This window comes from Pelophylax lessonae (genome assembly GCF_965119305.1).
Source record: "Pelophylax lessonae genome assembly, chromosome: 9".
Classification (NCBI taxonomy): Eukaryota; Metazoa; Chordata; class Amphibia; order Anura; family Ranidae; genus Pelophylax; species Pelophylax lessonae.
Window position 1 is genome coordinate 135628137 of NC_138776.1, and position 16196 is coordinate 135644332.

Consider the following 16196-nt stretch of genomic DNA (forward strand, 5'->3'; position numbering starts at 1 on the left):
ATATATGCCCAGAAGACAATTAGCACACTGGCATCCTCCTCTATTGTTACAGTCATTCCAAAGGCTCATCCCATTCATTCAGCTATAAACTTCTGGAATTTGCCTTTTTTTTTTTTTTTTTTTAGAAATTTCTCATCATACATAAACATGATCAACACACTAAACCAAGGGACACACATTGGAAAAGTTTAATAAGTTGATAAATAACATTAGTGACTCTAGTGTGGCATAATATGGTTCTCTGGGCTAAACTGATTCTGCAAGTATTTTTTTTTTGTTTCATACAGAGACATTTAAAACAGAAATTCACACTTTTCTCAACACATCCAATCACAGTGCAACAAAATATTCATATAAAAGTGTACAACCTCTTTGATTTTGGGGTCATGGGGGGCCATTAAGCATAGCAGCTACAAAAAAAAAATAATAATTGAACCCTCCCATGAACAGATGTAGGTTGATTCTTGTCTGACATTAAAAACAAAACACACATGTGGAATTGATGCATACTAGTAACACAACACTATTCATACAAGCAATGAGAAATGCCACTGACACCAGAATTACCAGATGTCTACTGTGCCCTATGCAGATTTTTTTCTATAAGCTCTGTGTTGTCTAAATCAGTACTGTGCCCCAAGCCCCAGTACTACATCAAACCGTAAGATGCTTTTTACAATGGTTTGCAGTACTTAAAGTCAACCTGTTATTAAAAAAAAAAAAAAAAAAAACCCCTTCCCAACCTAATGCTAGATACCCTCCATATCCTATAACTACCTTTACTGCTTCTCCCCAGCATCCTCAATCTGTTGCACTGTAAAAATCGCAGTGCTTTTAGATATGGAGTGTGAGACAAGCCACCTGCCACCCACAGAACAGCACTTGGCAACTAAATGGTCAATCGCCGACATGGGTAGGGAGCCTGTGCATTTACTTTTAACACTAGGTATTGTTGACAACTGCTGGTGACCTTGCAGGGATGGTGAAGGGGGTGTGTATAGGTAAGTAAAGCAAAATCAGGGTGTCTGCAGGGTATGGAGTTTTATTTTCCCAACAGGTTTAGTTTTATTAAGAAATAAAGCATAATACATGTAGATACTGAGGTTGATTTGCTAATAGAGGAGAAGGTTCACTCGGCAAATATTAACTATGTGTGCTGTGAAATTTACCAAAATGCACACAATTGGAGGACTAAATACAGATTCACTTTATTACTAAGCTAAGTGAAAATTGACTTTGCAAGTGAACATTCTGTTTTGTAAATCAACCCCTATGTACTGTGTAGACTTGCTTTTTACTACATGGTTGGTAAAATCCAGTCTCAGAGTTAGTAAAGCTAGTGGAATAAAAAAATTCTAAGGATGTCTCTACAAACTGATAAATAATGTATAAAACAACAGAATAAATTATAAACATATTCCAATGGCATACAGTATGTGTTATTAGATGGAGATTGATGCAGAGAGAAGTCCAGAAGCAGCCAAGGCTGCAGGTAACACTCTTTCCTATCGTGGTCTCCTATCTCCCCATGGTTAGAATCCAATGGACAGTGCGGCTGGAAGGACCCAGCTTCGTTACAGTTACTGCTTGAAATGAAAGTGCTGAAAGGCAGGAAAACACAAGCAAGGTGATTTGATCTTTAATTCTGCTCAGTTTCACGAAGTCTGCATCCTACAGCAGTGATAAGAGCTGCTCCTTTCCCGCTGCCGTCCTCTGAGAGAAGGAAGGAGACGTTGCACTTGGGAGCGAGTTCTGTCACTGTCTGATGCATGATTCTGGAGAAACTGTAAAAGAGAAATATATAGGTAAGAAATGGGAGTGTACAGGAAGCCTCAGCTATGGAAGTCCACAAAATTTTGTCCTGACAGGTTCTTTTTAATGTTCCCTTAAAGTGGATCCTGACTGCATCTGAGCACCACAAACCAAAAACAATATTTAATTTGTTTTTAATATTAAAAGCGAACTCCCCCAACCATCCACGTCTCCAGGCTTTATTTTGCTGAGACATCACTTTGAAAAACAACCCCCTAGCCTAGCATTTCTAGCCGTGGCCATTTTGAGTAAGGGCAAATGATTCAAGTAGCATTTACTTCCTGAAATCCATCTGCCCTTAGCTTAAGCATGCATGCAGGAGAGTGTGCTTAGCTGAGAAAAACCCTCCTCTTTCCCTCCCCTCCTAAAAACTTGGATGTATTACACCATTACCCTAGGCAAGAAACAAGGAACTAACCTTCGAAATGTAAAAAAAAAAAGCTTAAAACAAGTAAAAGATATACTTTCATATCTATTTACTAATGCTAGCAGCATGATGATTAAAAATAATCATTGTTGATTTGGAGAGTTGGGTTCCAGTTTATCAACAAGAAAACGAGCAAGGGAAAAGATTTACTCGTGTAACAACTTACAGTAAAAGTCAGGTACTGGAACTCTAGAGAACAAAACTGAACACTCATTCCTTTATCTAGATTTCAGACAGTGAGATTTTAGTGTTTAAACCCAGCTTCAGGAAATTTTCTAATTATCCCTTGCAGTGGGACTGTGCCTGCTCATTTAGTCTAAGAGAGAGGAGAAGAATTTACCTGACCCCCCTGCTACCCCAGTAGATGGTGCTTCTCCATGTGTTGGCGGTGGACTGTCCATCGCATCCATCGCACAGAGCTATGAACAGTCTTGATTAGTCTTGATGACATCAGGATCTTAGACCACTGGAGCGTAGGGGAGAAGTCACTGAGGGGACAGGTCTAGCAGCACAGGGGATTGGGTAAATAAATCTACTTGACAAGTTCCCTAGACCTAAATGAGCAATTCATTCTTGTAGTGCGATGCAGCCCTTCTGCAAGGGATAATTTGTACATTTCCCGGAGTTGGGCTTTAGCTTGAACACTACTTCTATTACTGAAAAACATAAGGTCATATTTAGACTGAGCTGATGCATTGAGGTGAAATACTGCAAGCATTTTAACATGCATTGCAGTAAGCTAGGCCAATAATTTTGAATGGGCAGCCCAAGCACCACAACACATATTTTAACGGATAGGCAATTTTTTTTTTTTTTTACACAGTGGTTCACATCTGTGTGTTGCAGTGTGCTGTGATTGTGCATTGGGGTAGCACAGACAGTCATGCATTAATGCGGTAAAGCATGGGTTTTACAATGCTTCAGTCCGGGTTCACATATGTGCGATGACAGACATCACATGTGATTCAGAACGCACTGCTCTACAAATCACATGTGATATCTGTGCGATGCGAATTCAGCCATACAGAATTTGCATCACATTCAGACACAGCTTGCACAGGACCCTTTTTTGGGTCCGCACCAGAATCGGATAGCATGGGTGTTCACACCTATGCAATCTGATTCATGTCCGAACTCACAGTTCGCACTGCTATATGCGAACTGATCTAGGGGTGTCGTTAACTTTCTATTGACACCCCCAGCGATTTGCATATGGCAGTGTGAACTGCCTGCGAGTTGAATGCGATGCGGGAACCTGCAGTGGATTCGCAGGGTTCCCGCATCGCGTATATGTGAACCCGTACTCACTGATTAGGGACTAGATCCATGTCACTATGCACCAATATTGTATCAATACTAGTGTATACACAAGTAAAATGTTTGAAATTATTAGCACTTACTGTGGATGAAGTTTATAGAGTGTTCCATCAACGCCAACTGTAACCTCAAGATGCTCCAGGCCTCTGTTTTCCCTTATCTTATCCACTACAGCTGCCATCCCAGCACCACATAGCTGTGCTGCCCTTTTCGACACCACGCCACACACCTCTTTAACAATTATACTGTCATCACAGGTGCTGTTCAGACCCAGCCCCTGAAGGATAGCTCGCACTTGCAGCAGGGCTAGTCTGTCACTGAAAGAAGGAAGACATGTTAGGTCAACATCTCTTAAATCGGATCTTTACTGCATCTGAGCATCACAAACCAAAAACAATATTTAATTAATTTGTAATATTCAAAGCAAACTCCCCCATCCATCCATGTCTTCCAAATTTATTTTGTTGGGAAAAGATCCCCCCTAGCATTTCTGGCCGTGGCCATCTTGAGTTCACTTGTAGTGAACAAGGACGTAAATTTGTGTGAAATGCATCTACCATATCTATTCTGCTGTACCTTGTACCTGTATATGCACAAATAAAATAACTTCTTCATCGAATTCCTGGTGGTGTGCGACCAATGCCTTCCCACCATGGATCGTGGACACAGAACCACCTGAGCAGTGTTGTTCTCCATTGCCTTCTTTCATTCATTGTCACAATACTGTATATTTTATGTATTTTTTGTCTCCTCTTCCCTGCCCTCAGCACATTTGTATATGTCTCTAAGACACTTCATCAGAAGAATATTAAATGCGGAATAAGTAAGCCTACTGGCACTGAACCTTTTTAGGTAAAAATTTCATATCTTATCAAATCCCAGGTAAAGTGGTAGCAAAGTCATTCTGTTTATCTTTTACCTACATGTAATGCTTACATGTAGGTGATGCGAATATCTCCTAAATGAGCACCGTTTAGGAGAGATTCACTTCTGTAGGAGTCGGTGATGTTACTGGCGCATGCATCCTGAAGAAACAGCATACCCGTGCTGTTCCTTCAGAGCTCCCTGCCTGGACGGAGTCCACGAGCCTAGAAGGAAGACCGGGTGAAGATGGAAGCCTTGTCTGCAGTAACAGCATGCCGCTGGAGAGCTTCGTTTTAAAGTATTTCATATCGTGCTGGTATGCCATGCATACTAGCACATTAGAGCATTGCCTTGCAGGGGAAAAGGTTTTCTTTTTTTTTTTTTACCACTTTTTTTACCCACTTCAGCTCCAAAAGATTAGCCCCCCCCCCCCCCATGACCAGGCCATCTTTTGCTATATGGCACTGCGTTATTTTAACTGACAACTGCGTGGTCGTGCGACGCTGTACCCAAATACAATTTATGTCCTTTTTTCCCCCACAAATAGAGCTTTCTTTTGGTGGTATTTAATCACCTTTGTAGTTTTATTTTTTGTGCTATAAACAAAAAAAGACCAACAATTTTGAATAAAAAAAAAACAATATTTTTCTACTTTCTGCTATAAAATATATCCAGTAAAAAAAGGAAAAAATGTCTTCATCAATTTAGGCCAATATGTATTCTGCTACATATTTTTGGTGAAAAAAAAAATCCCAATAAGCGATACGCTGGGGGTGTCAATGAAATGTTAGCGACACCCCCAGTTTGATCGCATATCGCAGTGCGATCTGACAGTTCGCACAGGATCGGATCGCACAAGTGTGAACCACTGTGCGATCCGATCCTGATGCGGCTGAAAAATGCCTCATGTGCGACTTTTGTGTGGGTGCAGTGCGAATTTAGCCATACAAAGTGTATGGCTGAATTCGCACTACACATCCAATCGCATGTAATGAAGGAGCAATGCGCTCTGATATTACATGCGATCGCCGCACCCGCTATAGTGTGAACCGGCACTAAAGGAACTTCAGAATTCTATCTCAGCTGTGGAGTGCGACCGTATCCTTTTCTGGTATCTTTTATTTTTTATTAGTTATGATGGCAATCAGTGGCTTATAGCAGGACTGCAATATTGTGGTGGACAAATCGGACACTTACACTTTTGACATTTTTTGGAGACCACTGACACGAATACAGTGATCAGTGCTAAAAAATAAGCACTGTTACTGTACTAATACCACTGGCTGGGAAGGCGTTAACATCAGGGGCAATCAAAGGGTTAACTGTGTGCCTAGCCAGTGCTTGGTTACTGTGTGGGAGGTGCTTTTACTATGGGAAGGCATTGATCCATGTTCTTGCTTTAAAGGAACACAGGATCAATGCCTTCCCTACTGACAGAATGGCTACCTGCCTTGTTTACGTAGGCAGATCGCTGTTCTACCTCTGTGGTGAACAATCAGCTGGTGCTGGTGGACATCGAGTTTGCGGTACCCGCCCCTGGGCTCTTGCTGTGTGTGATCACAGCAGGAGCAGGTCGCTGGTGGTGTGCCCCAGACCGGCAAGTGTCAGCTCATGTACTAGGTACGTGATCTGGTGCAGAGCGGCCACCCTGTCTCAGCCTATCAACAGCGGGCGGTCATAAAGTGGTTAAGATGGGTAATATCACAGGAAGTATGGAGTCTGCCACTGCTGACCTCTACTTCTGAATATACTAGTTCCCTTGCTGCCATGCTGATATTCAGTCAGAGACAGCCAAGCAACTAATATTTTTAGAAGCTCAGCAATCACAGCTTCTCTTCAGTGGAGTTTTCCTTAAACTCTCACCAACCACCACTAAAACATGTGAAAAATGCCTCTACATGAAAACGTTAACCTTGAAAATGTATACAATAGTTTATGTATGTCAAAAAGGATCAACAAAAGTAATTTACAAAATAACAGGTGATTTGAATATAATGTATGGTTATATTTGTTACTTACCTCTCAATCTGTGAAAGAAATTTGGTTTCAAAGATGCTCCTTGTTTTCAGTGCCTCCGAAACCTGACCTCTAAATAGGAATCCTCTTTTTGTAAAGTCCATTAAAATATTACGTACAATTTCTCCTAAATACATTCCACTGATCATCTTCTCATACCTAAAATCATAACAGAAGAAATAAAAGGTATTTAAGTACTGTATATAACAGCTGTCTTGATAAAGGGATCCTTAGATGGCTCCAAAACATTGAGGCTGGGTTCACACTGTGTGCGGAGCGGCTCATAGCAGGGGTCCGGTGTGTCCTTCCCTATTCACCATTTCAGGTCCGAATTCGGTCCAAGTTTTTGGCTGAATTTGGGCCTGAAACGGACCAGAAGACGCGCAGGACCCTTCTGCAAACCGCTCCGCAGTTGTTCTGGGGCTGTGTAAGCCGGCTCCAATGAAAGCCGGTCACAGTCTACTGACATGTGAATTGGATGCGTGGAAACCCACATCCAGTTTTCACCAGTATGAACCTGGCCTGAATGTGTTTATTGTGACTGAAATGTTTAATTTGTCATTCTGCTGCCACATGTCGTAAATTACCTAGCATTATTCAAGGACCACAGCTGATTACAGTTGAAAGTCAAATGGCTTTGTTTGCCATTGAGAAGGTGATTAGCTACACCTGATTGAGTTTACAGAACATTTTTAGGAGGGGGGTGACCCTTTTTTTTTGACATGTTGGTGTTATATCTTCCACTTGGATTTTATAAGTTGCAGTGAGTAAATACGGCTGGATAAAACAAAAACTGTGTCTGTCTTCATTTCAGGCTGCAAAGCAACACAATGTGATTATTTTAAAGGCGGGGGGGGGGGGGGGGGGGTGTGATACTTTTCTATACTCACTGTCAGGGCTTTTTTTTCTCAGAAAATAGGTAGAGGAACTCAACCACGACCCCCCAAAACCACTCCCCCCCCACACACACTCCAAACCGCATCAAATATTGGGCGTGGACTAACAGTGGCAAGGTTTTAAAGAGGCATTAAATGCCAGGAGTGCATTACATACAGAGTGCAGAGTTGGGGGGGAGGGTTTACAAATAGTGTGCAGAGTTCAGGGGTGCGCTGACACCCGCTGCTTTCCGATCCTGTCCGTGAAATCCAGGCGGTTGGAAACCCTATATTCCATCCATCTGGAGGATCGGATAAGATCTCCCATAGAGGAGAGTGGGGATCTGACAGCTCTGTCTCTGCAAAGTAAGCGGAGACAGGGCTGTCATCCGCCTGCTCAGTCGGGATCGGTGGATCGATCCCCGCTGAGAAAACGGAGTCCATTGGGCGCATCGCCCGTGTAAAAGGGGCCTAAGTCTGTCCTTCTAATAACTGTATGACGCACCTTTGTTTTCCTGAGTTTAGTGAAAGTTCATCAACAGCTTTGTCATATTTTGTTCTAATGTCATCCAGGCACCCATTATCACCGAAAGCTCCCCATTCCATATTGACACACATTCTGCCTACTTCTCCATCCACCATTTCTACGTTTTTCGTCTCTTCCATGTAGCATGCATTGCTGCCGGTACCTGGAATGTATTAAGACATGCACATTTTAGGTAAACCTACATTAGGGTGATTCGTAGTATACAGCTATCAATAACTGCCTTGTGATCAAAAGCATATGCCAAAGAGCTCCTCATATGATCAGAGGGCACAATTTTTTTTTTTAAATCTGAACCAGAAAAAGTAAAAGTCCTTCCTTGCAGTGGGGCTGTACCTTCACTGCAAGGCTTTACTCCTCTTTATGTGTAGGAGACTAGGTACTTCAAATTAAGCATATGCTTATTATAAAAGTGTTACTCCAGTCAAAACTTTTTGCAAGCTTCGCATAGCATTAAAAGGAGTTAGAAGCTCAGCTTTTTTTTTTTTTTTTTGCTATGCTACCATTGGAGAGATTTACTTTAAAAAAATCACAATGTATATACAGTAAGCCACTTAGCAAACCACAATGGAAGCATATCTAAAACCAAAATCAAATATTTAATAGATTGCAACTTACTAATCCTTAGATGTAGTGACTAGGGATGATCGAACTTTTCAAAAGCTCGGTTCGGCCAGAACATCCGAACTTCCCGAAATTCGGCCCGGATTTCAGAACCCCATGGGACCCAAACTTCGGTAATCAAAAAACACAATTTTGAAGCCCTAAAACCCAAAAAATGCCCCTAAAAAGTGCCAAGGGTTCTGGGTCATGCCACAGGGACTATTAATCACACAAAAAAAAGTTCTTGAAAATTGTCATTTTTGATAGAGAGCCAATTATTGAAAAAATGAAAAAAAAAAAAAAAAATTCTTTGGATTTAGTGTCTGGGGGGTCTAAAAAGTGTACCTGTGAAGTTTCAGCTCTGTAGCATGTCCAGAACCAGAAAAAAAAAAGATTGTTTGTATTAGGTCACTTATAGAACAGGGATATGGCTCCGCTATTTTCACACCTTGCCGGTTTAGTAGCAAGTGTTTTTTTGGGCATTTTTTGGGGGACTTTGGAGGCAGGCAAAACATCTGAACTTCTGTGTAGGGGTATATATACATTCACCCATGTCTGTATATATATACACATACACATATATAGGTGTGAAAATAGCAGAAATCTATGCTTGCGCTAATTACACCAATATAGCTTCTCTCCTATAACACCTATATATGTGTATGTGTATAAATACATATAAGTGTGTGTATATATAACCCTATACAGAAGTTCAGATGTTTTGCCTGCCTCCTAAGACCCCAAAAAATGCCCAAAAAAACACCTGCAAGAACACACCTGGGCATTTTTTTTTTGGCGCAGGCATTTTTTTGGGCATTTTTTGGGTGTCTTTGGAGGCAGGCAAAACATCTGAACTTCTGTGTAGGGGTATATATACATACACCCATGTCTGTATATATACACATACACATATATAGGTGTGCAAATAGCAGAAATCTATGCTTGCGCTAATTACACCAATATAGCTTCTCTCCTATAACACCTATATATGTGTATGTGTATAAATACATATAAGTGTGTGTATATATAACCCTATACAGAAGTTCAGATGTTTTGCCTGCCTCCAAAGACCCCAAAAAAATGCCCAAAAAAAACGCCTGCAAGAACACACCTGGGCATTTTTTTTTGGCATTTTTTTGGGGTTTTTGGAGGCAGGCCAAACATCTTAACTTCTGTATAGGGTTATATATACACACACACTTATATGTATTTATACACATACACATATATATGTGTTATAGGAGAGAAGCTATATTGGTGTTAATTAGCGCAAGCATAGATTTCTGCTATTTTTATATATGTGTATGTGTATATATACAGACATGGGTGTATGTATATATACCCCTACACAGAAGTTCAGATGTTATGCCTGCCTCCAAAGACGCCCAAAAAATGCCCAAAAAAATGCCAGCTACAAAAACGCCCAGGTGTGTTTTTGCAGCTGGCGTTTTTTTTGGGCATTTTTTTGGGGTCTTTGGAGGCAGGCAAAACATCTGAACTTCTGTATAGGGGTATATATACACACACACTTGTATGTATTTATACACATACATACATATATTGGTGTTATAGGAGCGGAGACATATGCCTGTTAATTATTTAATTAGCGCAAGCATATGTTTCAGCTACTTTCACACCTATATATGTGTATGTGCATATATACAGACATGGGTGTATGTATATATACTCCTACACAAATGGTCAGATGTCATGCCTGACTCCAAACATCTCCTCAAAAAAGCCCTATAAACGCCTGCAGCAAAAAGCATGCTCACAGGCGAGAAGCCATATCAGTGCACTGAATGTGACCTAAGAGAAACAATCTTTTCTCTATAGCGGTCACCCTGATATGGAAGGGTTTTGTCACCCTGCCATAGTAGTCAGAGTCAGTTAACCCAACACTTTACTACGGTCCCCTTACACTTAACACTTTCCCTACAGAAACTAAATTATTAAAGCTAACTATAGTGGAAAATAGCACCCTAACTACACTAGATATCCCTTTCCTCACTAAAAATTGCTAAATGACACTTTGTAGCAGAAGTAACAGAACTGCTTCCACTCTCTTCCATGTCTCTGTATAACAATGCTAGGAATTTGGCGGGGGCTATCTTATATACTGGGGGGCGTATTCAGTAATGATTGGCCTATGGACCCCCTAGTCACTCCAATCACATTCCTAGCATTCTCCTGCCCCCTCAATTGGCTTTTACTGATGGTTCTGGTCCAATCACGGGCTTTTAAAGCCCATTTCCTGTCCCATTGCATTTTGGTCGGTTCTGGTTGCCGAATTCCGAACTTTTTCAGCAAAAAGTTCGGAATTCGGCCGAACCTCGAACAGCCAATGTTCGGGTCGAACCGATGGTCGACCCGAACAGTTCAATCATCCCTAGTAGTGACTGCATTTATTTTCTTTTTCCGTTTTTTTTTTTAAATTTTTTTTTAAGGTTTTTCATTTTTTTTCTTCTGCAACAAACACGCTTTCTGTTCCTATGTGTCTACACTGATTTCTCCATGGTAGATGGTTAGGGCAGTGATGTCGAACCTTGGCACCCCAGATGTTTTGGAACTACATTTCCCATGATGCTCAAGTACACTGCAGGTTTGCTATCACTGGGTTAGGGTTTTGATTTTTGTGTACAGATAATTTCCATATGGTAATACACCTTTTGATATACAGTGTATATATATATATATATATATATATATATATGTATATGTGTACTGTATGTGTATATATATATATATATATATATATATATATATATATATATATATATATATATATATGTGTGTATATATGTGTGTGCATATATATATATATATATATATATATATACATACACACACACACACACATATATATACATATACTGTATATATATACATACACTGTATACTGTGGCCACCAGCCAGTGGTGCAGTTCTGGTGAAGAATTTGTATTTTTCTTTTCTTGAAAGGAAGTAAAGGGAAATCAGACAGCAGTGAAAACATGTCAGATATTTTAACCTTTCTATACCTATATCCAAAAGCAAAATTTGGAGTTACACTTTAAACTATAACTGATTTCCCCTTATGATTACTAAAAAATGATAGCAATGATGAGAGTCATTTTATGCTATGTAAAATACATACTTTTATTCTTTTGCAAACTTACCCACAATAAGACCGATTTCACAGTTAGGATCTTCATAAGCACAAGTCATCATTGTTCCAACTGTATCATTTACTATGGCAACTACATCTAAGTCAAATTCCTTAAAGAGAGGAGTAATTTCATTAATCATTTTTCAATGAAGACAGCATGCATCTGCAGTTTACATTGTACATTGAATATGACACATTATTATGAAATGACTGCTTTGCAGTTAATTGATGTACAATGCCCATCTAACCTGTTTACATAGAGCACTAAATGGTGGACCAAATCTTGGTCACTCTTATACCCTCATTGCAGCAATTGCCTCTGAAGATCACTGTTTCTTCTGACTAAACAGCCCAGTCTGTACAGGTATATACTGTACACTGCTGGGTTTTTTAAAGAACCAAACTGCTGCCCACGTGCCATTGTGCAAGTACTGACAGCCTGTCATCACATTGATGTATGCTGACCCAAGTAATGCTGTGTTGGCAGTATGATCCTATAATGAAGGTGATGCACTGGTATTATATTCAGTGTTTCCATTTGATCAGGCTGGTGCTGTGATCTGGAAGAGAAATCTAAGGGGTATGAGATCCCTTTCCTTTGTTTATTGACTCCACTGTAAGTAAGCTGCCTCAGAACACTGAAATCTTGCTTACCGGTGAGACGGCTTAGCAATGATCTTGATCAAAACTTACTGCCTTCCCAAAAAGTGTAGCATGCTCCCAAAATACAATACTTCAGTATACACTACTGTATATTATCAAAAGTATTGGGTTGCCTGCCTTTACACGCACATGAACTTTAATGGCATCCCAGTCTTAGTTCGTAGGGTTCAATATTAAGTCGGCCCACCCTTTGCAGCTATAACAGCTTCAACTCTTCTGGGAAGGCTGTCCACAAGGTTTAGGACTGAGTCTATGGGAATGTTTGGTCAATCTTCCAGAAGCGCATTTGTGAGGTCAGGCACTGATGTGGATGAGAAGGCCTGGCTTGCAGTCTCCGTTCTAATTAAGCCAAAAGGTGTTCTATTGTGTTGAGGTCAGGACTCTGTGCAGGTCAGTCAAGTTCCTCCACCCCAAACTCGCTTATCCATGTCCTTATGGACCTTGCTTTGTGCACTGGTGCGCAGTCATGTTGGATCTGGAAGGGGCCATTCTCAAAGTGTTTCCACAAAGTTGGGAGCCTGAAAGTACCCAAAATGTTTTGGTATGCTGATGCCTTTAAGAGTTCCTTTCACTGGAACTAAGGGGCCAAGCCCAACCCCTGAAAAACAACCCCACACCATAATCCCCCCTCTATCAAATGATTTGGACCAGTGCATGAAGGAAGGTCCATAAAGATATGGATAAGCATCTTTATGATGAATTGGAGCGCAGACTGCGAGCCAGGCCTTCTTGTCCACATCAGTGCCTGACCTCACAAATGCGCTTCTGGTAGAATTGTCAAACATTCCCATAGGCACACTCATAAATGTTATAGGACAGCCTTCCCAGAAGAGTTGAAGCTAGTACAGCTGCAAAGGGTGGGCCAACTCAATATTGAACCCTATGGATTAAGACTGGGATGCAATTAAAGTTCAGGTGCGTGTAAAGGCAGGCGTTACAATACTTTTGGTAATACAGTGTATATTGCATTATATATATTTATTTACAGCACTTCAGTATTATATTGCATTATATATATTTATTATACACCATGTTTGTAAGAATTGACCACAGTGGAAAATAAAGCTTAGTTGGCAACTGAACCATAATGATAACTGAGGCTATTAAAGGCACTATGATAGATGCACCATTACAAGGTAAGTACGGCTAGTGTGTAGTAATGTGGAAACACTGAAAAGACTGAAAAGCCTTTTTCAGGTACTCAGACCTGGGTATAAACATACACGCTTACACATACATCTCATAGATGATTAATAGTAGTATGATTTTAAAGTCTAACTCCAGACAAATTTTTTTTTTTAGTAGAGTCAGAACTGTCAGGTTTTTATTGTTGTCTGCAATAAAGGGTGAACTGGTGTCACCAGGTTAGGAAGACGCAAAAGAAAAAAAACAACAAATCTGACAGATGTTGTAACCCTTCACACTCATCTGGGTGATATCTCGTCACTCCCTGCCCAGGTGACACCTTGTCACCTGGAAAGGAAGTGAGAGTAAATCTCCCCTATGGAAACAGAGAGCAAACACAAAAAAAAACCACAAAGGTTCTAACCCTTACCTACTTTGTTTTTACTTAAAAAAGATTTTGGCTATGCAAAAAGTCTCTTGACAGGACTTTTTCTCTTCTCTACGGATCTGCCTGCTGGGTTTGGTTGAGGAGTTGGCCCCTACGGTGGCAGAACGGACGTTGCTGGGACTTCTATAATACGCCAGGAAAGCAATAACTCATGCATGGAAAAAGCCCACTCCTCCAATGGTCTTAGCCTGGATGAAGCTGGTCAACTTTGCCTTACCCTTCTATAAGGACACTTACTATAAAAGAGGAGGTCCAAAGAAATTTAACAAAGTCTGGGATAAATAGCTTAATGATGACTCTAAGGCACTTTCACACTATCCGTCCGTTGGACGGATTCCGTTTTTCTCAGCGGGGGATCGATCCGCCGATCCCCCGCTGAGCAGCAGGAAGACAGCTGTGTCTCCACGCTGTGTGTGTGCATCTCTATGGGGGAAATCGGATGGGAACGGACCGTCGGTCCGTTCTCATCCGATGCCATCCGATCCGCTGGACGGATGGAAAATAGGGTTTCCATCCGTCCAGATTTGACGGATCGGGTCGGATGTCAGTGGACATGTCTCCGCTGCCATCCGATGCCCCATAGGAATGCATGGGGGGACCGTTCAGATCTGCCAAAAAAACGGACAGGCGGATCTGAACGGTCCACCTGTGTGAAAGGGGCCTAAGGCACACATGTCGGATGTTTCTCATTAAGGGATAATTTTTCATGTCTTTGATCAGCCTTTCTCAACCTTTTCAACACAGAGGAACCCTTGAAATAAATGTCTGGTCTCGGGGAACCCCTGCTAACAATTAAAAATCTACAACTCATGACACATTCGTGTGACAGTCAGTGGGAAGAATGGTCCTTACTCTTGTCATCATTGGGAAGAATTACCCCCTTTAAGATAGCTAAAAGGAACAATGGTGTCATTGGAAACTTATCTGAGAGGCAGAAATTGCCCATTGCTCAAGGAACCCCTAGCAACCTCAGGAGGAACCCTAGGGTTCCATGGAACCCTGGTTGAGAGATCCTGCCTGTGATATCTTGGTCTATTGGGGAGGTGGACAAGGTCGTGTCGGCCTACTGGGGATGTTTTTTCTGTTTGTTCTACAATTTAGTATGAGGGTGAGCCACCCAAACTTGAGTTGTAATTTTTTACTGTACTTCAGTTTTTGGTGGCTGTAAGGCGGTGGCGGCGGTCTGCAAAGGTTTGCCCCCTGCGTGGGTTGCTTTTGTTTCTCAAAAAAAAAAGATCTTTTTAAAAAAGGTTTGGGCTCCAGTTGGGCTTTACAATTAGTGCAATCCTTTGTCTCATTTTATACATAACTTTGCTAATTTTTCTGAGTAAAAACGAGAAGTCACATAACTTCACATTATAATGGTTAGTATTTACTCATCATTAAGTCCACTTATGCTGTAATTACAGTAAACTGTAGAAAACACTGCAAAGAATCAGGCTGTTATTACTTGGGCTCTGGCTGTATTGATGTGACAGATGAGATATAGTCCCACATACCTCTCTCCTCTTGATCCCTTCTCTTAGTAAGCCCACCACATCCTCACCCTCACAGTCAGTTGCCTTGAAGCCTTTGGTCCAGGTTAGCAGGATACCCTGTGGAGTTATGAATCAAATCCCAAGACATTATTAAATTCAGGTTAAGGACATATTACGTGTATTTTATAAAATATATAGATAAGGAGAGGTATCAAACAGAACAGTCAGTTGGTTTATTGCCATTGAAAATAAGCCCTTTTGCTCTGGAAATATGGACACTATACATTTGCTCCAATAAATTCAATTACAGACTAGTGCAAATGTAAACTGATTTAGAGCTTTTAATGACTATATAATCAGACAAAATGGAGGGCTTTATTACCTGTCTGTGCTCCACATGTATGCATTGTGTGTTACCACAATACATGCGTTAGTGCAGGGGTGCTCAAGCTTTTGAAGAGCAAGGACCATTTAACTGATTTGGTAACCAATCGTGGGCCACAATGAAAGGAAATGGTTCAGAATTAAATTTTTTTTTTATTTTGAATAGCATAATGAACATTTTTCTCCTGCAGCCGCTAAATGCCAGTGGGATGGAGAGGGGGGGCAGCCGGCTTTCAGCAGTTGCAAGAGGAAAATGGAGAGGATTGGTTCCTGTATATGTCACCTCCCCATCCAAGTGTAAAACAGAATGTGACTACAATAGAAGAAAAAAGGGTCACACCGACCTAGTGCATTACCACTAAAAATGTATTAAAAATGTTAAAAAGCATACATTATACTCACAAAGCAGGTGTGTATGGACACACTTCAACATAATACACATACGCGTTTCAGGGGCGAACCCCCTTCCTCAGAGCCAAAAAGAGTTGCTGT

At 40.9% G+C, this 16196-nt stretch overlaps 1 protein-coding gene across 1 annotated transcript in view; it reads right to left on the minus strand.

Moving 5' to 3' along the window:
* Window positions 1–809: 809 nt before the first annotated feature.
* LOC309563136 (hexokinase-1) overlaps window positions 810–16196 on the minus strand; it is a 103728-nt gene continuing 88341 nt past the window's right edge. The window contains exons 13-18 of the mRNA XM_082267454.1: window positions 15342–15437; window positions 11617–11716; window positions 7817–8000; window positions 6440–6595; window positions 3640–3873; window positions 810–1784 (exon numbers count right to left, since the gene is read on the minus strand). Of these exons, the coding sequence (XP_082123580.1) occupies window positions 1640–1784; window positions 3640–3873; window positions 6440–6595; window positions 7817–8000; window positions 11617–11716; window positions 15342–15437 (915 nt within the window). The 3' untranslated portion in view covers window positions 810–1639. The remainder of the gene's footprint in view (window positions 1785–3639; window positions 3874–6439; window positions 6596–7816; window positions 8001–11616; window positions 11717–15341; window positions 15438–16196) is intronic.